This window comes from Acomys minous (genome assembly GCF_964271855.1).
Source record: "Acomys minous genome assembly, chromosome: 19".
Lineage (NCBI taxonomy): Eukaryota > Metazoa > Chordata > Mammalia > Rodentia > Muridae > Acomys > Acomys minous.
This window is the reverse complement of record NC_140499.1, coordinates 60,857,935-60,881,150: the sequence shown is the minus strand read 5'-3', so window position 1 is coordinate 60,881,150 and position 23,216 is coordinate 60,857,935. Positions and strand designations below refer to the sequence as shown.

The following is a 23,216-nucleotide window of genomic DNA, read 5'->3' as shown; positions in this document are numbered from 1 at the left end:
GGAATTGGGCGCGAAGACTACAACTCCCAGGCACCTCGTTGCTGAGCTTCGGAGCCACCGGAAGTGGCTGGTGTAGAGCAGCTGGCGACGGCTTGGAGTGTCTCGGTGCAGGTCAGGGTTAAGAGCCGCAGGCATGCTGCGCCCCAAGGCTTTGACACAGGTGCTAAGCCAAGCCAACACCGGAGGAGTCCAAAGCACCCTGTGAGTGCACTACAGGGACCCGAGCGGCGAGCGCTGGAGTGGGGCGGCGCTCGGCTGCCTGCTGTAGGGTAGGGCAGGAGTCTTACACCAGGTGGCTAGTGAGGCCGGCTGCAATTTCGGGAACCCTGCGTGCGTGAGGGCCCCGGGCCCCCCTTGGAAAAGGGAAGTTGACGAGTGCTTAGCTGGATAGATCCGCCTCAGACCCTTGCTTCCTAAAAGCGCCTGTAGCGGGAATTGGGATAGGAGCTCAGGCCTTTCACTCTTCGTGAGTTTGTTGCTATCCTGCTCCATCCTTGCCAGGCTGCTGAATAATGAAGGGTCGCTGCTGGCCTACTCCGGTTATGGAGACACAGATGCCCGGGTCACCGCGGCCATCGCCAGTAACATCTGGGCCGCGTACGATCGCAACGGGAACCAAGCGTTTAATGAAGACAATCTCAAATTTATCCTCATGGACTGCATGGTATGGAGTAAAGTAGGCTGCCCTCGAACTTGCAGCGGTCATCCTGCCTCTGCTTCCTGAATGCTGAGGTTGCAGATGTGCATCACTGCACCTTGCCAAATAAGTAAAACATAGATATTTTTTAAAAAGAAGGTGGGGGGGGGAAGGGAGTAGGGTGCAGGCATATGTGAGGGTTAATCTCACTGAAAAGGTGACATTTGCTATATCTGGAGGAAGATTGGAAAGGAGAAGGTGATAAGCCATGCAGTGGTCTGTTGGGGGGAATATTTCTAACAGTGCCAGACATGGATTATGCCTCTCGTCCCAGCACTGAAGAGACTGAGCAGATGGATCTCTGCCAGTATTTCTGACAACAGCAATTGCAAAGTAAAGATGGAGGATATCACAGAACGGGGAGAGGTTGTAGGTGATAGGTTTAAAGAGAGACACCTGGTTCTGAGCCTTCTGGACAGTGATGGTCCAAGTCATTGGTCCCCAGGGTGACTGCAGCTCAGAACGTTCTCCGTTGTAGTTCAGGCAGACCATTCCTTCTCCTCTCCTCTTCTTCCTCCTCCTCCTCCTCTTCCTTTTAGCATTGGAGTGAGGGTGTCGGAACCTTTGGATTTAGAGTTACGTACAGCTGTGAGCTACTTTGTGGGTGCTGGAAGTTGAGCCTGGGTTGTCTGGAAGAACAGACAGTGCTCTCTTAATCCTCAAGCCGTGTTTCCAGACCAGGCAGCCCGTTCTTTATACCCCTGCCCACCATTGCTGACTTCTACTGGGTGACAAGTCTAGGACCTGTGCAACAAGGCAGAAACGTCAAAGCCATTAACTACCGCCCAGCCATAAGAAAAGTATTTTACAGCTGAGTGTGGTGGTACATGCCTTTAATCCCAGCACTCGGGAGGCAGAGGCAGGTGGATCTCTGTGAGTTCCAGGACAGCCAAAGCTGTTACACAGAGAAACCCTGTCTTGAAAAACAAAACAAACAAACAAACAAACAAAAAATTGTGTGGAGCTCAGTGGTAGAGTGCTTTGGGGGTCCTAAGATCCAGTCCCAGAAAGGCACAATTTTTCTTGGTTTTGTTTTGCTTCAAGACAAGGTTGTTCTGTGTAGTCCTGGCTGTTACGGAACTCACTCTGTAGACCAGGCTGTCCTGGAACCCGCAGAGCTCCATCTGCCTCTGCCTCCTGAGTGCTGGGATTAAAGGCGTGCGCCGCGGCTACTCGGTGCAGGGTTTGAATCAGAACCTCGTGCACACATTGATACAGTAGAAGAAGCTTCATGAGGCTTTACTGCTCTTGCTCATTTGATGTATGTCACCCCTATGGGAAAAGAGGAGACATGGAAGTTGGGTTGTTTGGGGTTTTTTTTTCTTTTTTCTTTTTCTTTTTCTTTTTTTTTTTGGTTTTTCGAGACAGGGTTTCTCTATGTAGCCTTGGCTGTCCTGGACTCGCTTTGTAGACCAGGCTGGCCTCGAACTCACAGCGATCCGCCTGCCTCTGCCTCCCGAGTGCTGGGATTAAAGGTCTATGCCACCACGCCCGGCGGAGGTTTTCTTGTTATACTTTTTAAATGGATTTATTTTATTCTGTATGTACAGGGACTCAATGCCTTCTTTGAGTTTCCATGGGAGCACCGTGCATGTACACGGTGCACACATACAACACTGGGCAAAACACTCGTACATACAGAGTTAACTTTCTGTGAGCACAGTGTTGGTGTTGGGAATCGAACCTAAGTCTTTAGCAAGAGCAACACACAAGTCGGCTTATTGGATCTGGTCACTCACCTGTTCTTGGCATTAGAGAGAAAGCCCCCTGTAGGCTCTGTTTCTTAACAGTTAAACTTTATTAGACAACCCAACTAGCCTACACAAGAGGGAAAAAAGGTTAAAGGGAAAAAAGAGTAAGCCTTCTGGTATCCATTCCACGGGATGGGTCCTTAGGTGTCTCTGGCCTGCGTGCTGGTCCAGCCTGTCCGCTGATCCAGGATAACTTGGTTAGGAAGTGGCTGTGCAGAGCAGGATCCAGTGCCAGACCCCCGTGTCTCAAGCGCTGAGCAGTGCTTCCCCGTTGGATTCCTGCTCTGCCAGTCGTGGGAGACAGAGTGCCGGGGAAGGCAGGAACTAAGGCGTCAAGCGGAATGCCCCGGTGTGTCGTGTCGTCCCTTCCAGGAGGGCCGCGTAGCCATCACCCGCGTAGCCAACCTTCTACTGTGTATGTATGCCAAGGAGACGGTAGGCTTCGGCATGCTCAAGGCCAAGGTGAGTATATGCTTCTGGTCCAACCTTTCTGGGCTCAGCCCTAGTGTCTGTTGACTGTGTCCACTCCCTCCCTGCATGTGCCCCTTTCTGGAGTTCTCATATCTCACCTCCGTCCGTCCGTGTCTGGGAAGGGCCAGGGGCTGGGTGTTTGCTAAGTGCAGGGTGGAGAGCCAGCCTGGTTTGAGGGTCCCTCTCACCATACGCCCGGCATGGTCTGACTTGTGCTCTTACATCCCTGCAGGCCCAGGCCTTGGTGCAGTACCTAGAGGAGCCCCTCACCCAAGTAGCAGCATCATAGCAGTGTCACGGAAGCTGGAGTCAAAATGGATGGCGGTTGGGAGGGGCAGGGCCCTGGAAACACCTTACTGCACTGGGTACAGGAAGGTGTGAGTTTTGCTTTTTTCCAAATAAATTTCAACTCTTGCCTTGTGTCTCACTCAGCTGCTTTCTTAGGTGGAGGGACTCAGGATGTAGGAAGGAGTGGGGTATTCTGTATTCTGCAAAGCTGGGCTCCCTCATCTCCCCATCACTAAGTCTCCCAGTGGTTCTTGGCAGAGCGTCCCAGGGCCCTTAGCTTCTCCAGTGCTATGCCTCACCTAACTCCTGCTCCTGCTTTTCTTTTCTTTTTAAAACATGTATTTATTTTTATTTTATGTGTATTGGTGATTGGTGTTTTGTCTAACGGTGTTACAGAGAGGTGTGAGCTGCCATGTAGGTGCTGGGATTTGAACCCAGGTCCTCTGGAAGAGCAGTCTTAACCGTTAAGCCATCTCTCCAGCCCTGCTTTTCTTTTCTTTCTTTTTCATGCAGATTCTTCACCATTACATTTACTAATTTATTGTATGTGTGTACATGATAAGGTACATGTACATATGTGGGTAGGTATGTCCTACAGTATAAGCACGGCAGTCAGGAGACAACTTTTAAAAAAAGATTTATTTATTATTTATACAGTGTTCTGCCCGCATGTGCACCTGCCTGCCGCAAGAAGGCACCAGATCTCATTATAGATGGTTGTGAGCCACCATGTGGTTGCTGGGAATTGAACTCAGGACCTTTAGAAGAGCAGACAGTGCTCTTAACCTCTGAGTCATCTCTCCAGCCCCTTTATTTTTTATTTTTGTTTTGTTTTGAGATAGAGTTTCTCTGTGTAGCCCTGGCTGGCCTGGACTTGCTTTCTAGACCAGGCTGGCCTCAAACTCAGAGATCCACCTGCCTCTGCCTCTGTCTCTGCCCTGCTAGAAGATAGCTTTCATAAGTTGGTTCTTTCTACCATGTGGAGCTCAAGGAATGAACTCAAGGTAGTCAAACTTGGAGGTATCTTTATGTGCTGAGCCATCTCACTGGTCCTAAATTTTGTTTGTTTGTTTGTTTTTTGTTTTTCGAGACAGGGTTTCTCTGTGTAGCCTTGGCTGTCCTGGACTCACTTTGTAGATCAGGCTGGCCTCGAACTCACAGAGATCCGTTCACCTCTGCCTCTGGAGTGCCGGGATTAAAGACATGCGCCACCATACCCAGCTCCTAAATATGTTTTGTATTAAAATCATTCATTGTGTGTGTGCATGGAGGCATGCATGTGTGCCACAGTACATGTGTGGAGGTCAGAAGAGAACTTGGAGCAGATTCTCCCTCCCACCCTGCCAGTCCTGGGGCCAAACTCGGGTCACCAGGCTTTGGAGGAAGTGCCTTTACTCACTGAGCTATCTTGCTGGCCCCTAGTTAGGTTTCAAGAGGTAGGGTCTTGTTATGTGGCTCAGGTTGGCCTGGAATTCAACATAATGCAAGCTGGTTTCCAACTTTCAGCGGTCCTCCACCCCAGCTCCCCGGAGATTACAAGGCCAACCAGCAAGCCTGGCACTCCCTTGCAAACAAGGCGCCTTGCTGTAAGGCTTCAAGTCCTGACAAAGAGCTGAAGACCCCAGAAGGCCTCGGGGTCTTCATCTTCAGAGTCTGCACCCATTTGTCAACATTTTTAGCTCTTTCGGCCCTGTCTGGGAAGGGAGCAAGTCTGTGTACCTTATGCAGAGAAGAGTCCCGGCTCCACCTGAGTGAGAAATGCTGCCTATCCCTGGCCCAGGGCAGTTAAGGAGGGGCTTGAAGCTGCATGCTGGTGCAGCTCCCACAGATCCACACTGTGGAGAGATGCTGCATGGGAGATGCTGCACCCAGCTTGCATTTCTTGCCCCTGATGCCCCTAGTATGCGTTCTTACCAAAGACCGGAGAAGGGACAGCTGGAGGCCACTAGGTTTCTGGCCCGCCAGGTGTCTGTTTCTCTCAGTCCAGTGCCAGCTCCCCTTTTTCAAGCCCCAGAAACCCAGCAAAGTGCACTCAGCCCTCAGCCAGCAGCCTCACCCACTGTTACCTCTAGGAGCAGGCTCTCCCATTTGAGGGAGTGTGGGCACCTAACCTGTCTAACCTGTCTGACGTCATTGTAGCTCCACCCACCTGTGCCCCAGGTCCCCAGCCGAGCTGGCTAGCTCTTCCTGTTCCCAGCTTCCGTCCTCTCAGCTCTCACAGAGTAGCCTAACTTACCAGAACTGAGCCTCCGGGGCTCTTGCGGGCCTCTACTCCACCCTGTGTCCCTCACCCCAGTGAGTGGGGAGCTAGGAGCAGGTCTCTGAAGAGTTGAGAGTTGAGGCCAGTTAACCAATAAACCGACTTGTGACTTCTGCACCTGCCAACACTTTCACTTCATGCTGAGCCAAGATGGGGAACCGAAGAGACGAAGATTATAATTATGTCTTCAAGGGTAAGTTGGGGTTCTTGAAAAGGGAGAAACTCGGAGAGAGTGGGACAGAGGCTATTTGCAGGGGAGACAGGGGTCTCTTGGCCTTTGACCTCTTCCTTGGAACCCACCCCACCCCACCCCGAGCCCACTCGGATTCAGCCGTCTTTCTAGGAGAGAAAGGCTCCGAGGCGTATGGCGGGTCTGGTTACAGGTGCAGGTGCTCTCTATAAAGATGCTGATCATTCCTTCCTGTTGCCGAATGAGGTTTCCCTGCCCACTCCCTAATAGATGCTCAAATCCCTGGGAATGCCAGTCGGCGAACGAAGCCCAAGAGATAGGAGTCAGACATCAGAAAAGGCCTTGCAGAACAGAGGGAGAAAGTCATCTTTCCCGGCAGGTGCACAGAATGGAAGGGAAGCAGAGATGGAGCCATCTTTGGGAGTTGATACATTTGGAAGAAAACTGAGACAGTGTGATGATTCTGGGGCAGTGTGTGGATTCCACAGGACCCCTAGGCTGAAGTCCTGGCAAGGGCCTTTTGCACCGTCTTTGGACACAGATACTAGGTGCTGTGTTCACCGGGCTGCCCCTGAGAATGAGCATGCGTCCTTCCTGCTCTCTTATTCTCCACTCCTAGTGTTTGGTCCCTCTGAGGGTCTCCAGGCCACCTCCTTGAAGGCAAGGTGACCTGGTGGCACTCTCCTTTGCACCACACCCCACAGCCTCTCCCAACCTCAGCCCCACCCTGGGCCAAGCTGGGGAGCCTGTACTCCTGGCATTTTTCCAAGGAAGCTGGTGGGGCTGTGGCTGTGGTATAGAGACTCCCATTTGGGGAGCCCCTAGAAGGTTCCGTTCTCACAAAGTCATCTTTACATCCCTGGTGCAGTCTATCATTTTGAGTTGTCACATGGCCTCTCAGGCACTAACCTGTTAACACAGTTGGGGTGCCAGGGCCACTCTGGAGAAGTCTGGGATATTCTGTGCTGGCTATGGGTCACCATATAGGATGGTAAGCAGGAGGAAGCAGGATTGAGCAGAAGGTAGCCACCTGCCATGAGAGCTCAGAGCTAGTTGGAGAACAGGGAGCTTTGGGGTGCCCTTGGAATACTGACCCTGGGGTACCACATGGAGCTGTTTTAGGAGAGGCACACCATTCCATGTCCTTGAGGGCTCACCTCACTTATGCAGGTGCACTGTGAGCTGTCACCGCCACTGCCTTCACACCTTGCAGTGTGGGGGCGGGGCAAGTCCTTCCTAAAAGGTGGAGGCGGGCAGTACATCTGTCCACGTGTAGTACAGAGAGATGGACCTACTAGGCAGGAGCCTTGCTTGTCTATAAAAATGGGAACAGACGCCGGGTGGTCTTTAATCCCAGAACTCGTGAGGCAGAGGCGGGTGGATCTCTACAGAGCTAGTCCCAGGACAAAAAAAAAAGGGGGAATAGCAAAGTCTACTTAAAGTACTTAAAGGTTTGGGGTGGTGTCTGGTGGGAAGGCAGCACTCTTCTTAGCCATTGGCCTCTCCAATTTACAGAGGAGGAAACTAAGGAGAAGAGAGTTAAGTAGCCTACCAAAAAGCGGTCATAAAGGGAGGCTGGAGAGGTGGCTCAGTGGGGGAGAGCACTGTGGTTCTTGCAGAGGACCCAGGTTCAATTCCCAGTACCCACATGGTGGTCACAACCAGTTCCAGGGGATCTGACACCCCACCAGGCACGCTTGTGGTAGACAGACAGACATACAAGCAAGATGCTTATTCACAGAAAATCAATAAATCTTAAAACAATTTCAAAAGGCCACAACGCCAGTGGGACAGATGACAGGGCTGGGGACAGATGGATGGGGATGCTTCTCCTAGCAAAGGAAACAAAGGAAAGAAGTAACACACGCACACGTGCACACACATACACACACACACACACACACACACACACACCCTTCCTCTTACCTACAGAAGTGCCCCTGCCACCCTTAGCCTTAGTCTTCCATGTGATCATACAATACACTCAAGCTCCTCTTCCTCATCCTTCCGGCTCACATACAGACACCAGCAACTTTCCCATGCTCCCTAGTCCAGAAATGTGCACCCCCACACCTCCCATGCTTTTGTCCTAATTCATTCACATGCCCTGTCTTGTAACCTTTCCACATGTGCTCTGAGCCCAGCGCACAGCTGTTCCTGTTACTCTGTCAGGCCGCCCTTGCTGTCTCAGCAGCCCCTGGCTCAAACGTTCCTGTCCCCCTACCCCGCAGACAGACGTCCTGTGCAGTATGGCCAGCCTCAGCCTCCGCCTGGAAGAGACCCATTCTCTTGTAGCTTTTCTGAGCTCCGTCCTCTCTCCCCACTTCTTCAGTGGTGCTGATCGGCGAGTCAGGCGTGGGCAAGACCAATCTGCTGTCCCGGTTCACCCGTAATGAGTTCAGCCACGACAGCCGCACCACCATCGGGGTTGAGTTCTCCACCCGCACTGTAATGCTGGGCACCTCTACTATCAAGGCACAGATCTGGGACACTGCTGGCCTGGAGCGATACCGAGCCATCACCTCTGCGTGAGCCCAGGCCTGGGGTGGGGGTGGGGGGGTGTTGTGAAGACCCTGGGAAACCAGGACTCTCCTATGGACAAGAGATGTGGGAGAGGACGGGAGGAGGCAGGAGATTGTTGTGTGTTCCCTGGGGTGGAAATCACGGAGACACAAGTGCTGTGATTGGCCAACAGAGAGGATGGAATGATCATTAACACAAGTCATGGCCCCACTTACTAAGCCTCTCATGTGCGGGGGAGATACAAAGCACCTTATACCCGGCATTCACGCCTTTAATCCCAGCACTCCGGAGGCAGAGGCAGGCAGATCACTGTGAGTTCGAGGCCAGCCTGGTTTACAAAGTGAGTCTAGGACAGCCAAGGCTACACAGAGAAACCCTGTCTGGAAGAAAGAAAAAAAAAAGTATTACAGGAAGTGAGGTGCTATAATATAATCCATCCCTGTTTAAATTGGTGTGTGGATTAAGAGCGCCCCCTCACTTCAGCACAATGCTCTACTCCCCACCCCCTCCTTTTTTTTCCTTGTTTATTTCAAGACAGAGTTTCTCTGTGTAGTCTTGGCTGTCCTGGACTCTCTTTGTAGACCAGGCTGGCCTCGAACTCACAGTGATCCACCTGCCTCTGCCTCCCAAATGCTGGGATTAAAGGCGTGCGCCGCCGCCGCCGCCGCCGCCGCCGCCACCACCACCCGGCTCTAATCACCATTTTTAAAAATTTGATTGGTTGGTTGATTGATTGGTGGGTAGATGAATTATACTTGAAATTGAATTTATGGCTTCCTGTATACCAAGCACATCTTCTGTTTGGAGTATTCAGTTTATAAAGCCTCAGAAAACTAGGCCATCTGGCACCATATCCACAGTCTCTCCTGACCCTGTCAGGTTCAACTGTCTGAAATGTAGTCTATCATGTTTGGTGGAAGAGAGAATCCGCAAGAGACAGGAAGCAGGAAGCAAGAGTTATTATTACGGCGACACCCACCCTTGATTACTTCACCTCTTGGAAGACTTGGTTGATTTATTTATAAACTAGGAATAGAGCTGGGCGTGGTGGCGCACGCATGTAATCCCAGGACTTTGGGAGGCAGAGGCAGGTGGATCTCTGTGAGTTGGAGGCCAGCCTGGTCTACAAAGAGTCCAGGACAGCCAAGGCTACACAGAGAAACCCTGTCTTAAAAACCCAAAATAAATAAATAAACAACTAAACTAGTAATAAACCAGATATGGTGGTTCATGCCTCTAATGCCAGCTGAAGCAGAAGGATTGCCTTGAGTTTGAGGCTAGCCTGGGCTACATATTGAGTTCTTGTCTCAAAACAAAACAAGGAATAATCAGATGTCACTCAGTCTTTTTTAAAAATATTTATTTATTATTGTTATGTATTGAGTGTTCTTCCTGCAGATACACCTTTAGGCCAGATCACATTACAGATGGTTGTGAGCCACCATGTGGTTGGTGGGAACTGAACTCAAGACCTTTAGGAAGAGCCGGCAGCGCTCTTAACCACTGAGCCATTTCTCCAGCTCCGTCACTCAGTCTTAAGACAGCCTTTTGGCCAGGAGTGGTGGCACACGCCTTTAATCCTAACACATGGAAGGCAGAAACAGGTAGATCTCTGTGAGTTCAAGACTAGCCTGGTCTACAAGGTGAGTTCTAGGACAGCCAGGAATAAACACAGAGAATGCCTGTCTTGTGTGTAGGGGCCGGACAGCCTTTTGAACTCAGAAGCTCCCAAAAGAGGCTGCATGTCTGTAGGAATTCAGGCCAGGTGCTGGTCCAACAAACTCACCCTGGAAAGATGCCAGCAGACGAGGCCTCTAGATGAGGAGGTGTGAGGAAAACATCAAAGGTGGAGGATCCAGGGCCATACTTTTTTTTTTTTTTTTTTTTTGGTTTTTCAAGACAGGGTTTCTCTGTGTAGCCTTGGCTGTCCTGGACTCACTTTTTAGACCAGGCTGGCCTCCAACTCACAGAGATCCGCCTGCCTCTGCCTCCCGAGTGCTGGGCCCTCATTGGCATACTTTGAGTTGACACAGGCATTGGTGGGTGGGCAGAGCTGAAGTCAGGCAAAGGATTGTGGGAGCAAAGTGCCTTTGCGGAGTTGGAGCTGGTGGGGGTTTGGAGCAGGGAGGTGAAGCTTCAGAGACTGTGAGACCAGCATCCCTGCGGCACACACAGGCGCACACACACACACGGGAGCCTTGAGTGCCGTGCAGGGGTCAGAGTCCTCCCCGATCGCTGGCACACTGATGTCAGGCATTTCGGTGCTCCGGGGCTGAGCCTGAGAGCCCCATCTAGTCTCTGTCCATCCCTCCCTTGCACCCCCATGCAGGTACTACCGTGGAGCCGTAGGGGCACTCCTGGTATTCGACCTAACCAAGCACCAGACCTACGCTGTCGTGGAACGCTGGCTAAAGGAGCTCTATGACCACGCAGAGGCTACTATTGTTGTCATGCTTGTGGGAAATAAAAGTGACCTCAGCCAGGCCCGGGAGGTGCCCACTGAGGAGGCCTGCATGTTCGCTGGTGAGAGCTCAGTCTGACTCCTTGTCAACTGTCCATACGGTCAGGGCCTTGAGTGGTCTTCCCTCACACGGCTCACTGCTTTGGTCCTCCCTCGCGCCTCCTTGCTGTGAGACCATCTTCACTGGCAGTCACTCACAGTTGATTTTAAGACAATCTCACCCTGGAATACTCAGAGACACACCTTTGTGGGCTCCTGGTGGCCGTCTCCCCAGAAGCTCTCTGGGTGTAGCAGTCTGTCGGCTGTGGTGGTTTAGGGGACAGCTTCCAGCCTCCTCTTGGTCAGAGACTGCAGGGGGCTCCTTCTTCCTTCCTCCTCTCTGGATTTCTAGCTCTTTCCTAAAAGAGCCTACGTTATATAGATTGTATAAAGGATTAAATAAGCTACTATCTACCAAGGGCTTTGGTTATAGGAAAGAGCATTAGATCAATGTTGTTACTTGGCCTGGAGAGATGGCTCAGTAGTTAAGAGCACTGTCCGCTCTTCCAGAGGTCCCGAGTTCAACTCCTGACAACCACATGGTGGCTCGCAACCATATATACTGGGACTCTGATGCCCTCTTCTGGCATGCAGGTGTACATTGCAGGCAGAGCACTCATACATAAAATAAATACATAATTAAAGTCTTAAAGGGGGAAAAAAAAAGAGCATAAATGTTATTACTGTTGCCATAGCTCCACGACTAACGTGTGTTTCCCTTCCTGGCAGAAAACAATGGTCTGCTGTTCCTGGAGACCTCAGCCCTGGACTCCACCAATGTTGAGCTAGCCTTTCAGACTGTCCTCAAAGGTGAGCACCTACCCGCAGTGGGTACTCCACCGTCCTCCAGCCTCCTCAGAGCCACTGGTCCCACCTCCCTTCCCCCCACTCTTGGTTTTTCAAGACAGGGTTTCTCTGTGTAGCCTTGGCTGTCCTAGACTCGCTTTGTAGACCAGGCTGGCCTCGAACTCATAGCAATTCACCTGCCTCTGCCTCCTGAGTGTTGGGATTAAAGGCGTGGATCACCATGTCCAGTGAAAGCCTCCTTGTTTTTGATTTTTTGAGACAGGGTTTCTCTGTGTAGCCTTGGCTGTCCTGGACCTGCTTTGTAGACCAAGCTGGCCTCAAACTCACAGTGATCCTCCTGCCTCTGCCTCCCGATTGCTGGGATTAAAGGCGTGCGCCATCACGCCCGGCTGAAAGTCTCCTTTTTTTAATGGAGCTGAGTCTGGCTTCTGTGTCTACCCAGGAAGATGGACAAGACCAGGTATTAAAACTCCTTTGTTCCAGAGGCAGGAGGATCTCAGTAAGTTCGAGACCAGCCTGGCCTACAAAGCGAGTCCAGGACAGCCAAAATCACACAGAGAAACTCTGTCTCGAAAAACAAAACAAAACAAAAAAACGAAACAAAAAAAAAACTTTTTTCTAGCAAAAACTCTTTCCAGAGTGGACACCTGTGCTCCAAAGTGTGACATTAAACTTCTGGCCTGATTAATGCCCTTTGTCCTTAGAGATCTTTGAAAAGGTGTCCAAGCAGAGGCAGAACAACGCCCGGACCAGTGCTATCACCCTGGGTAATGTCCAAGCAGGGCAGGATGCTGGCCCTGGGGAGAAGAGGGCCTGCTGCATCAACCTCTGACTTCAGCCAGGGTCAGCACCGTGCCCCTGCCCTCAGCCTTTGGGTTCTCCGCCTTCCCTGCCCCCTCCCCCACTACCGCAGGACATACCCCTAATCCTCAAGCCCCTGTTCACAAGTACCCAGCGTCATTGTGCCCTACCACATGTCTCCATCATCTGTCCACACCCCTCACGGGCTCGGGCCCTCAAATAAAGCTGTTTTGTATCATGCCTGGCCACCCCGCTGCCTTCCATCTGTTCCTTGTCGGATTGGAATTGTCTGTGCTGCCCTCCCAACTTTGACTCTTCCTCCGAGTCCCTGATCCCTTTCTGTCATCCTCATCACATGCACTGGCCCTCAGGGCCTGCTTCTGGAGTTCTGTAGTCTGGGGAAAGTGCCAAGGGGGCCGGAGTTGCCTACCCTTTCCCTCTGCCAACCCCTAGGGCAGGTGGGGGTGGTGGTGGAAGATTGTGTGGAAGGGAGGGGTATTTGGAAGGCAAAACAAAAGAAACCATCCTCCAGCACCATCTGGTACCCAAAGCCCTGGTGCCAAGAACTGAGGTCACTCCAATGCCCAGGGCAAGATCTTAGGAAGCAGGCCAGCCTGGAATGTGTACTGAGGAGGGTTCCTAAGACTGGGAGGCAAGCGTCCCATCCAGGCTTTCTCCTGTCCCTAAACGGGAGGAACTGAACTAGGTAGAGTAGGGAGAAAGGCTTTTGTCTCTCAACCTCTTTTCCAGGGAGCCAAGAGATGGCTGTCCAAGCAGGGGATGATGGCAGGGAACCCTGGAGACAGCCACTCCCCCCCACACCAGAGCACCCCACTGCCATTGCTACCCAAGATCCAACTGGCAAACAGTGAAAGACAGAGCCTTTAAGTAATAATACTTTTAATAAAATTAACTTCTCAATAGCACATTTAATACATTAACCCTCCCCCCTTCTTGGTGTCTCTGCGTCGTGTGCAACATCACTCTGACTTGATTACGCATTGGGTCTATTTTATTTCCCACCTTTATTTTGCATTCGAAATCTTCCTTGGTGATTTGTACGAGTCACTAGATGCCTCAAATTAAGTCTGACCACGATCCTACTCTACTTTCTACAGTGGAGAGACCATCCTCCCTGCCCCAGGGCTTGTTTCCACCCAACCACCTGGCCCCCCCTAAGCACTCACCCTCAGGTAGGCAAGGGGAAATTCCCCCCCCCCTCCCAGATGCTACCATCTCAAACTATGGGAGGGTCCTAGGGCAAAAGGGCAAGAGGACTTCTAGTCTCTAGATGGGGTGAGAAGTAATACATCGGGGAGAGGGAGCTTGTGTTTGGGCTCTAGGGTCATGAAGTGGCATTGCCAATCACTGCTCTACTGCCTGCTCAAACTAAAGCCAACAGGCCTCTCCCCATCCTGATCTGATTGCCAGCTGGGGCTGATGGAAGGCAAGTGCTTAAAAAAATGCTTATTTCTCACATGCAAAAGCCAGGCTTCCGGTTTCTAGTGGGGAAGGTGATGTGATGTAGCCTTGTGGGTGATCCCTATGTGAACAGAGGGAAGCCGGGACACAAGGGTTTCTCTGGGGTCACCCAAGTTCCCTGCACACTTTTATCTCTGTACTTTTTTTTTGGAGGGGTGGGGTGGGGTGGTTTCTCCCAGGCCCGTAAGGACAGTACCTGTACCCTACTTCCTAAAGAGGAAGTCTTTCTTGGGATGTTAACTTTAAGCCACCAGGAGCGGTGGTGCATGCAGTCTTGGGCAACCGGAGGCAGCAAGATGGCTGTTTAGTTTAAGGCCAGACTGAGCTAGAGACCCTGTGTCAAAAAATAAAAACAAACAAACAAAATCCATTACACATGTGAAGGAAAACAGCACTTGAGATGGTATGGCCACTTCCATTGCTGCAGCGGTGCTGCCAAGTCTGAGGTGCCAAGCATCTGCCTATGCTCGTTTGTGGAATAGCAGCTACACTTGGCTCTTGAACCAATGTGGACTGAGGTGACTTCAATGACTTCCTCGGGGTGGCCTGGGAGAAGCGACCTTGGGAGGGTTGGACATCAGGAGCAGGGACGTCCCAACAGAGGGCCAGGCTCTCTCTGCCTGGCCTCACCTGGCTTCAGATGACCAGTGTGTACCCTTGCAAAGACTCTGGGACAGAGTCGCCCCATGTACTTGTTCCACACTTAAAAACCTAAGGATTCTCAGAATCAACCCCAGCAGACTGGAGGCTCCCAATCTTTGCTAGCAGCCTGCTCCAGCCCTGTCCCCAGGGGTAGGGTAGCTCAGGCACTGGCCTCTATTTTTTCCATACTTTTATACATTCTACTGGGCTCAGGGGCCCACAACGCTACTAAACTTTAAGCTATCAGTGTCCTCTACTAAGTAACTAGTAATTCTTTTTCTTTCTCTAGGATTATATGAAATAAATTTGAATTATTTTGTAGTATTCTCTTCTTTTAAACCCCTCAGTTTTTTCTTTCTCTTCTCCTTTCTCTCTCTCTCTTTTTTGTTTTGTTTTGTTTTTTTTTTTTTGGTTAAAAAAAAATCTATTACTCTTAAATCTCACACCTCTGAGGGTTTCCACGGGCCTGCTAGGCCTCAATTCTGGCTTTCCCCTCCTTACTGCCCCTGGCACGGGGTAGGGGAAGGAGGGGACACCCTAGGACCCTCAGTCCTTAGTCTCAAAGCTTCTTCCTGTCTGGTTAAGCCCTTCCTTTGTTTGGCTCTGCCGGCTCCCCTGAGGGGGAGGGGGAGGGGGAGCCCACAGAGTGAAATCCAATCTACTGGTGGGGCCCCCAGAAGGGACCAACTCCTCCAACCCTCTCCACCATCCATCCCAGGATGCTCCCCCAAGAAAAGCAAATGACATTTCTCCCCAAAAAAAAGTGGGGGGAAAAAAAGAACATAAACCCGAACATATATTAAAAACTTTTTTAAGCTTTAACTCTGAATACAAATGTATTTTTCTTCTCTCCCTACATATATTCTAAACCTTCTAGAGTTTTTTTTTTAAGGATCACTTTATCATAAAATAAAATATCCTTTTCATATAATAAATTACCTAATAAAAAGTCTTTTTTTTTTTTTTCATATTAGCCCAGGTTCTTTGCTACATTTATACGGTAATAAATGCCTTTATTAAAATAGAATATTAAATTATAAAGAACTGCTTTTTTTTCTTTTTTTGCTATTTTTGTTTCCTCTCCTCTGTTGGTCACCCATCTCACTCCCTCACTGCTTTCTGCTTTGTTGCTCGCTCACTTTTTGTTTTGCGCTGGTTTCTAGGAAAGGCTCACTCAGCAAGGGTGGGATTGGATCTGTGGAGCCCCTAGTGTAACAGTCTTTTGCCTTTGTGGGTAAGGAGTGGAGAGGGGGAGGGGTCGACAGACAGACATCCCTTCTTCCCACCCCCCTCCCATTCCCTGCCCCTGGGCAACCCAGGGTACCCATTTGGTTTGGTTTCTATTGTACAGACATCTCAAGATGGCTCACATTGGTGGAAAGGAGGGAAGCTGTCACAGGCCAGCTTCCTGGGCTGTGACCTCCTTCCTCTCCCTTCCCAGGCTGGTGGTCTGGAGGGGAAGGCTGAGGAGAGGCAAGTTAATTCACAACAGGCAAAGGAGGAAGGAGGCCTCCCTCTGTGCCGTCATCTCACGTCCTTTCTCCTCCCAGGAAGAATGGGAGCACTGAGCTAGAAGAGCTCAGAGCAGACCCACCCAACTATTTACAAGCATCTCCCGGGCCTCCCCCCCCCCAATCACCCATCCTCTCCTGGCCCGGCCAGCGGAACCAGGAGGTAGGAGGCTGCTGACGACAGACACAAGTGAGCAATTGGAGCAGCAAAGGGGTGCCAGACCTATCACAATACCTGATTCCTGTAACAGGCCTCACTGCACCCCAATCCTGCTTTGCTCTGGCCTGACCCTTCACCAAAGACCTGGCTTCTCTCCTCAGCCAGTGGGTAAGACAGAGACTTCATGATTTGTGGCTAATAAGGATTCAGTAATGGTTCAGCTAGGTACAGAGAGGTCAGGGAGTAGGCCACTGCAGGTGAGGGGGAGGGGAGCCCTTCAAGCCACATCTCTCCTGCCCCAGGACTTTCCCTACTTCCTGCTTTCCCTTCCTTTGGGCAGAAACCCCAGGATAAGAACTGCTCCCTAAGTGTAATGCCCATAGATGATAACAGCGGGGTTTCAGCCTTTTATGTACCCCCACTGTTAGAGTCCCCTCTCAAACTGTCAGAGGTTAGGGCTACATTCCGTCAAGAGTTAGAACAGATTCTTTGGAGGAGTGGGGGAGAGGACTTTCCATTACGTGAGGAGGAACCCGGGGGGCTATCAAAATGGTCTCCAGAGTCTCCCCAGGAGGATGGTATCCCCAAAGCTGGGCTAAAGTGGGGGGGGGGGGGAGAAAGGAAGGGAGACAGGGAAAAACAGGCAAAGAGGAGAAAGAAGGGACTGAAAATGACAGCTGGGTGTGGTGGTGGGGAGGTTCGAAGAAACAAAGAGAAAGAGAGAGGGGGAAAAAAAAAAAAGCAAAGGGCAAATCCAGAGGAAGTTGGGAAAAAGCCAAGCAAGAAGTTGGAGGCAAAAGAGAAGCCCTTCCTTCAGACCTCTCTAGCCCAGCTTTGGGAGACAGGTGAATTGTGAGCCCTTTAGTGACGGACATCCTCCTCCATCCAGATCCACACAGATCTTTTTGATAAGCCCTTATCACCCTAATAGTGTTGAGAACTCAGAATATGAGTGGGGAAGCGGGTAAAGGGTCACGTTAGGAGGTGGGAGGACCAGAGGGCTGGGGGTCACTAAGAGCGCCTCTAGTTACAGATGGCAACTCTCCCTCTTCCTGTGCTCTCTTATCCCTCCACAGAGGAAGGAGCAAAATGACACACAGATGGGGAGAAGGGAAAAGGTCAGGATGTCCTAGTGGCCACATCAGGCTAAACAAAAGCTTCTCTTAGCTGCTTCCAGATTTAAGGGTGTGTTGAGGTATCAGAGTTGTAACTCTAGTAAAATGTATGGTCTGGCCCCCTCCTAAAGGGTAACCAGAGGCTCTGAAAGTGGCCCCGCCCCCAGCCACTCACGCCTCCCCTCCCCCACCCCAGGGAGCGAATATTTCCAAGCACCTTGCCCTGTAGTCACTGATTTTTTTTCCAAAAGGTCCAGGGTGGCACCCTGCGGGGAGCTGGCCGAGGAGACCAGGGACAGGGAGCTTAGGAAAATATTCGGATGGCTTGCGTGGCGGTGATGTGGCAGACAGGACACTCCGGGTCCGTCCTCTCGCAGATGCGTACTGCACACTCCATGCAGAAAAGGTTGTGTCCACAGGGCACCAGGGCTGCCGTCACTTCGCTCTCAAAGCACACCATGCAGTCCCGCCCGCCGCCTGGGCTCCGCAGCCCGCCTGCCCCCAGTTTAGAGAAGCCCTGCAGTGGCTCTCCGGGCGGTCGCCGAGGAAGCCCGGCCAGCTGCTCAGGCCCGGCAGAAGTGGCTGGAGAGCGGTGCGCCCCAGGCGGGCCCGCGCGGGCCTTGGCTGAAGAGGAGGAGGAGGAGGCAGAGAAGAGCACCGAGGTGGGCGTGGCGTTCTCTTGGCCCGCCCACAGAGGGGGGCTCGTCTCTGCCACGCCGTAGTACACGTCCTGCTTGCCCACGCCGTAGCCCGGAAACAGATACCCGCCGTAGCCAAAGTCCCCGCCCTGCTCGCCCAGGCGCGGGGCCTCGAAGGCCGAGTCCACGCCGCACTCGCCGATGCAGCCCAGGCTGTTCTGCCGGAAGGTGGAGAGCGGCTTGCAGCCAGGCGCATGCACCCGCCAGGCGTCTGAGTAGCGGCTGTCCAGGGCAGCGTCGGGGCTGCCAGCCAGGAAGTCGCCGTCGCTGTTGTACTCGAGGATCTTGCCCGTGCGCACCGCGATGTGTGTCTCGATCTCCTCCCGCGCACGTTCCACGTTGCCTGGGGCACCGGTGATCTCGAACACCGGGTCGCGGTCCCGGCTGGGAGTGATGATGTACGTGTTGGTCTGTTGCTGGATGCGTTTGATGGTCGCTCCCTTGGGACCCACCACCAGTCCCACCACGCGGTAGGGCACTCGTACACGGATGGTCACCTGGCCCGGCAGAGCAGGGGCCACGCCAAAGGCGGCGCCAGATTTGTTGCGCGAAGCCCTTATCATGGAGAAGTGCTCGGCTGCTGAGATGATTTCCCGCCGGGCTGTGGCCACATCTTCTCGTCTCCCGGTCACCATGAACACGGGTTCCTCACCTCGCACAGGTGTCTTGATGTAGGTGTTGGTCTTGGCCCTCAGAGCCTTAATCTTGCAGCCTGGACAGAGTGGGAAAGAAATTCACAGGACAACGGGGTTTGTACTGGGACCTTCCCTAGAATCCCAGCCTCCCAGAAATCCTTCAGTTGGTCCAGAGACAGCCTGTGACCACACACACACACACACACACACACACACACACACACACACAGCCCACCCCAACTTGACCAATCGATTAACGCACTAGTTTCTCTTGTGTTCCAGTCAGGGGCCTTCCAAAAACATTCCTCCAACACCACCCTCCTCAGAGCCTTTGAGAAAAGCGGCTAACCCCAAAACCTCACAAACTCTTCCCTAAGCTTTGGCCCTTCCCTTCATCTCACCAACCTCTCTCTCAATCACCGCTCCTGATCTTTTTGCTCAAAACTCCAGTGCACTCATTAACAACCCACAGTCTACTCATGTGATCTCCATCCATTAAAAAGAGTCTGTCCTCTAGTTCACCTAGGGACACTGGCCACCGTGTGCTGTGACCTCTCCATGCCTTTTGCCCCACAATCTCTGTGATTCTCCACACCATGAAGAGTTCGCAGCCCCTGATGCTGCTGTGTAGGACTTGGGGGGAGGGGAGGACAGGCTGGGAGTGGAGGGGGGGGGGTCATGGAGTCAGAATTTCAAGGGAGGAAACGGTAGGAATATGCATCATCCAGAGGGCCTAACACCTGCGCTCTTGTGTTCCCTGCCCACGCACCCCCAAGGTAGGACTGAGGTGTACCCGAGACTGAAAAGACAAGAATTGAACATTTCTGGACCTGGTGCTCCTGCTTTGAAGGAGTATCAGGTTAGAACAGGGAGGCAGGGGAGAGGCAGGAAGAGAAAGGAAAGTGAGACAAAGAGAAGGAGGGGAAGGAGAAATGCCTGGTCTCAGGCTGCAGATCGGTGGCTGGGGAGACCTGCCTGCCCTCACAGAACCTCACAGCTTCTTAGCCCCCACCCCCAGACGGGGAGTTTGCGTCTATGTGCATAAGGGTCCCAATGCAACGGGCAGAGTGCCCTCACCCCAGCAGTCCTGTGGGTGGGCAGAACACGCCTTCACACACACGGCTCCTCTCCTATCTCAAGTTTCCCCAGCACACAGACTGGACATTAATACACACCAGCACTTTTGCCCCATTCTCCTAAGACAAAAACCCCAGAGCTCCCCAAGCACACCTCACTGCCGTGTGCCCTTCCTGGTCTCCCAGACACTACACCCATCCAAAGCCAAGCGCTCAGCTCACTGTTCAGACTTGGCTCCAGCCCTCAACTGCAGGCCTCTTGGGTGAGCTTGCTTTTCCTTCCTCCTCCCCAAAAGTGTCTTTTCTAACCCTCATGGATTGGTGGGACAGGGTGGGTTAGGGACATATCTTTAACACATATTAGGAAGGAAAGGTTGCCCCCCCCTTCTCTTCAGACCTGTTGGCAGTTAATAAGTCCCTACCTGTCAAGCCCACATCTTTGCTGCTTTAATTATCCGCGGACAAGGGTGGACGGACGAGGGTTCTATTTCTGAGGCTTCGGAGGATCTAAGGAGCTCAGTCAGTACTTTCTGCCACCTCTACTTACATGCCATCCGATGGGCACCTGGGCCCTGGCTCTTTGGTTTGGGATCCAGAAACTTCAGGAGCTACGTGTCTTTGAAGTTTGGGGAGTTTGGGAGGACAAGCCCTGGTATAAGGCAGACCAAGGTGAGAAGTCTGGGGCTGGGCAGAGCAGAGCCCAGACGCCTCACCATCTTGGGCTCTGCAACCCTGAAAAGAAGTGTCTCCAGAAGGGAAGGCCAGAGTGAGAGAAATGCTAAAACAGCAGCAGCAGGGGGGAGGGGGTTGAGGAGGACGTCCATACACTTAGAGAACAGGGAAGGGAGGACAAGTGTTATTCTACTTTTATAGCGGATAGATGCATTTGCCGAGGAGACGGAAGAGTAAAGGGACCCCATTATATCCTGGTGCCTTCCAAGTCCTCATCCAAGTAAAGATATTATTATCCCCACCCCATCCCAGGCTCTGGATCCCCAGTGTCTGACAAGGAGGGGGGAATCCAACTTTCTAAGCCAGAAGCCCCAAGAGATGGAGGGAGTGGTAAGTCCCCTCCCCCACTCAGCTCTCCATTCCAAATCCTTCAGCCCCCAATACTAGGGTGGATGGAGTGGAATATGGGGTAGGGGCCCCATCCCGCCTCCCCTCCACTGTCAGGAACTGGCCTCCTCCTTCACTTCCGAGGAATGCAGCCCCTCCATTGTTCCCCACTGTGGGACAGCTCCTCCCCCACTCCACCTCTCAGCCCAGCCCCTTTGCAATATCCAAATCCCGCCCCCCCCATCCCCACCCCGAAACCGGGAAATGGAAGGGTCCCTAAGATCCAGGCTGCTCAATTTGGGTACTTACCAACACTCCCACCCACCCAGGGATGCTAGGCATTAGAGGGTGTGGTAATGTACCGCACCCCTCCCAGCACACCCAGACACGCACCCACGGCCAAATTTCCAGGTGGAGATTTTGCACCCCCATCGCCGACATGCCCTTTTCTGCCCTGTCTGTCCTGTCCCACGCGTTCACTCAGAGACTCCTCTCCAGACCCCTGGCTCCAGGCCGTGGCCAGCCCAGAACAAAAGCAAGACGGAGAACAGGCCCACGCCAGGGCTTGTACCTCCTCAGAGATACCCCTCCCCAAACACAAGGACTCTCCAACTTCAGCGTGTAAGCGACCACAGGACCCCTCTCTGCCAAGGGTTCCCTCACCACCTCTCCCCAGACTGGGACCCTCCCCTGGGCCACACCCCCTTTCATTCCTACACTCAGCCCAACAAAGAGACAGATCCTCAGTCAGGCTTCGCGTACCGGGTCTCCCTCGGAGTCTCCAACTCCATCGGCAGAAGGTCCCAGGAGTGCCCCCTCCCCAGTCTACAAGCAGATACCAGAGTAGGGGCTTCCAAGTGATTGCACATTCCGTCAGTCCTTGCAGCCAAGAGCCGACACCCCCTCCACACAGACCCCGGGATTGGGAGCAGCTCCCCCTCCCCTTTCTTCTCTTAGTTCCAGGATATTTCTTTGTCTACGGGCGGAGCCCCAGGGGAGGAAGGGTCCCGTGAGCCGTCCCGACTAGGGGTAGCAGGGAACTTTGTGGCACTTGGAATATGGGCAGGGGGCGGGGCCCCCTTTGTCGGAAAGGGACAGAGCCAGAGGCGGGCAAAGAGGGAAGCGATGAACTTTCCGCGCCGGAGACAGCAAGCCCCCACTCCAACCCTCGCAGTGTCCGGACGCCCGCTTACCTTGCCTGCCCACGATCTCGGCCACGTGCTCGGAGGTGGGCACCGGAACGCACTCCGTGGTGTTGCTGCTGCCCTTCAGGCGCAGCTCGGCCTCTTTGTAGAGCGCGCAGAGCTTGGCGTCGTTCGCCCCTTTGGGGGCGGTGGGGGGCTGGGGCGTCTGCGCCGCGGGGGCCGCGCTCGGGGCGGCCGGGGCCGCCGCGGGCGGCGGCGGCGGGGCCGGCTGCGGGGGGGCGGCCGGCTGCGCGGGGGCGCCGCCCCCCCCACCTCCCCCGTCCTCGCCCGCCGTGGGGGCGGGGGGCTCCCCCAAACCCAGGAGGCAGAGTTGATCAAGAGCCAGCTGAAGGGCGCGCTCGTCTTCCAGCAGCCCTCGGTCCTTAGCGCTTCCCCCGAAACATCCTAGTTCTCCAAAGCCCCCATTTCTTTCCATTATTCCAGATACCACTAGACTAGGCATGGCGAAACAAAAGCTGGGGGAGAGAGAGAGGGAGAGAGAGAGAGGTGGTGGAAGGGAGAAGAGAGGAGAGGAGGGGAGGGGAGTGGAGAGGAGGGGGTGTGTGGGGAGGGGGAACAAAGAGCTGGGGAGGGGGGAAGAAAGCGAGATAGAAAGATAGACCCACCCCTAAGCCCCCCTCCCCAAGCACCCTGTAACCTGACTCCCCTCGCCCCAGCCCCCGGTGGGGGTGGGGGAAAAGAAGCAAAACCAAGAAAGCAGATCTCCTCTCGCTCCGGGGTGACGGGGTGGGGTGGGGGGCTGCGGGCCCTAGCCCCCACCCCTCTGCCTCGGACCCTGAGTCTCTACCCTCCGCCGAGCAGACGCCCCCTTAGGCTCCCGCACCGAGCCCCAGTCCCGGAGCGTCGCTCAGTGGCCCCCAATAGAGCCCAGCCCCTTCCAGCGCTCAAACTCTTTTGTTTTAAATGAACTGGATGGAGCAGCATGGAACTGACGGGAGGGGGGCGCGCCGGGGGCGCCCGGGGCATGCCGGGAGTTGTAGTTTCCCGCCCTCGGGCGCAGGGACGAATTCCTCAACCTGGGCAAGAAGGGGATGTGTCCCTCTGGCTCTGCCCGCCGCTCGTGGACAAAGCCTCGAGTGGGCTGGAAGTCGTGGTCCGGGAATTTTCAGAGCGGGCGGTATGCGGAAAGGGAGCTGGGGGTGGAAAGCCGTCTCTCCCCGGCCCCGCGGGTCCCGGGCCTCTTTCTTATGGTAATGAGGGCCGGGCGGAGCGGCCGCGTGGCTGCGGTGTCGTCCCTCCTCCCGCGCGCGATCGCGGAGCCCACGGGCTCAGGCCTAGAGGAGATCGCTCGCAGAGCAGACAAAGCCCGCGGTTGCTACGGTGGGAGGAGCAGGTCTCTGTGCTG

General features: G+C 53.4%; 3 protein-coding genes across 4 annotated transcripts; 2 read left to right on the top strand and 1 right to left on the bottom strand.

Moving 5' to 3' along the window:
* The first annotated feature begins 28 nt into the window (after positions 1 to 28).
* Positions 29 to 3,333, top strand: LAMTOR2 (late endosomal/lysosomal adaptor, MAPK and MTOR activator 2). 2 transcript variants are annotated; one of them, XM_084768754.1, is made up of 4 exons: positions 29 to 201; positions 502 to 664; positions 2,740 to 2,910; positions 3,152 to 3,333. In XM_084768754.1, the coding sequence occupies exons 1-4, from the start codon at positions 134 to 136 to the stop codon at positions 3,206 to 3,208; spliced, it is 459 nt and encodes a 152-aa protein (XP_084624880.1). In that variant the 5' UTR covers positions 29 to 133; the 3' UTR covers positions 3,209 to 3,333. The 2 variants fall into 2 exon arrangements, with proteins under 2 accessions (XP_084624880.1, XP_084624881.1); XM_084768755.1 differs by having other exon boundaries at positions 36 to 201; positions 2,821 to 2,910.
* Positions 3,334 to 5,372: 2,039 nt separating this feature from the next.
* Positions 5,373 to 12,528, top strand: RAB25 (RAB25, member RAS oncogene family). Its single transcript, XM_084768753.1, has 5 exons — positions 5,373 to 5,660; positions 7,990 to 8,185; positions 10,510 to 10,703; positions 11,410 to 11,490; positions 12,192 to 12,528. The coding sequence occupies exons 1-5, from the start codon at positions 5,618 to 5,620 to the stop codon at positions 12,317 to 12,319; spliced, it is 642 nt and encodes a 213-aa protein (XP_084624879.1). The 5' UTR covers positions 5,373 to 5,617; the 3' UTR covers positions 12,320 to 12,528.
* A 2,723-nt stretch (positions 12,529 to 15,251) lies between these two features.
* On the bottom strand, positions 15,252 to 22,760 carry MEX3A (mex-3 RNA binding family member A). The gene is made up of 2 exons (XM_084768752.1): positions 21,860 to 22,760; positions 15,252 to 18,608 (listed from the first exon to the last, which is right to left on the bottom strand). Exons 1-2 carry the CDS (start codon positions 22,311 to 22,313, stop codon positions 17,503 to 17,505), a joined length of 1,560 nt encoding a protein of 519 aa, XP_084624878.1. The 5' UTR covers positions 22,314 to 22,760; the 3' UTR covers positions 15,252 to 17,502.
* Positions 22,761 to 23,216: the final 456 nt, after the last annotated feature.

Coding starts and splice junctions, on each gene's coding strand:
- MEX3A (XM_084768752.1), bottom strand. CDS start 22,313: ATGCCTAGTCTAGTGGTATCTGGAATAATGGAAAGAAATGGGGGCTTT. Junction 18,609..21,859: donor CGAGATCGTGGGCAGGCAAG/GTAAGCGGGCGT, acceptor CACTCTGTCCAG/GCTGCAAGATTAAGGCTCTG.
- LAMTOR2 (XM_084768754.1), top strand. CDS start 134: ATGCTGCGCCCCAAGGCTTTGACACAGGTGCTAAGCCAAGCCAACACC. Junction 202..501: donor GGAGGAGTCCAAAGCACCCT/GTGAGTGCACTA, acceptor CATCCTTGCCAG/GCTGCTGAATAATGAAGGGT. Junction 2,911..3,151: donor TCGGCATGCTCAAGGCCAAG/GTGAGTATATGC, acceptor ACATCCCTGCAG/GCCCAGGCCTTGGTGCAGTA.
- RAB25 (XM_084768753.1), top strand. CDS start 5,618: ATGGGGAACCGAAGAGACGAAGATTATAATTATGTCTTCAAGG. Junction 5,661..7,989: donor TTATAATTATGTCTTCAAGG/GTAAGTTGGGGT, acceptor CCACTTCTTCAG/TGGTGCTGATCGGCGAGTCA. Junction 10,704..11,409: donor GGAGGCCTGCATGTTCGCTG/GTGAGAGCTCAG, acceptor CCTTCCTGGCAG/AAAACAATGGTCTGCTGTTC.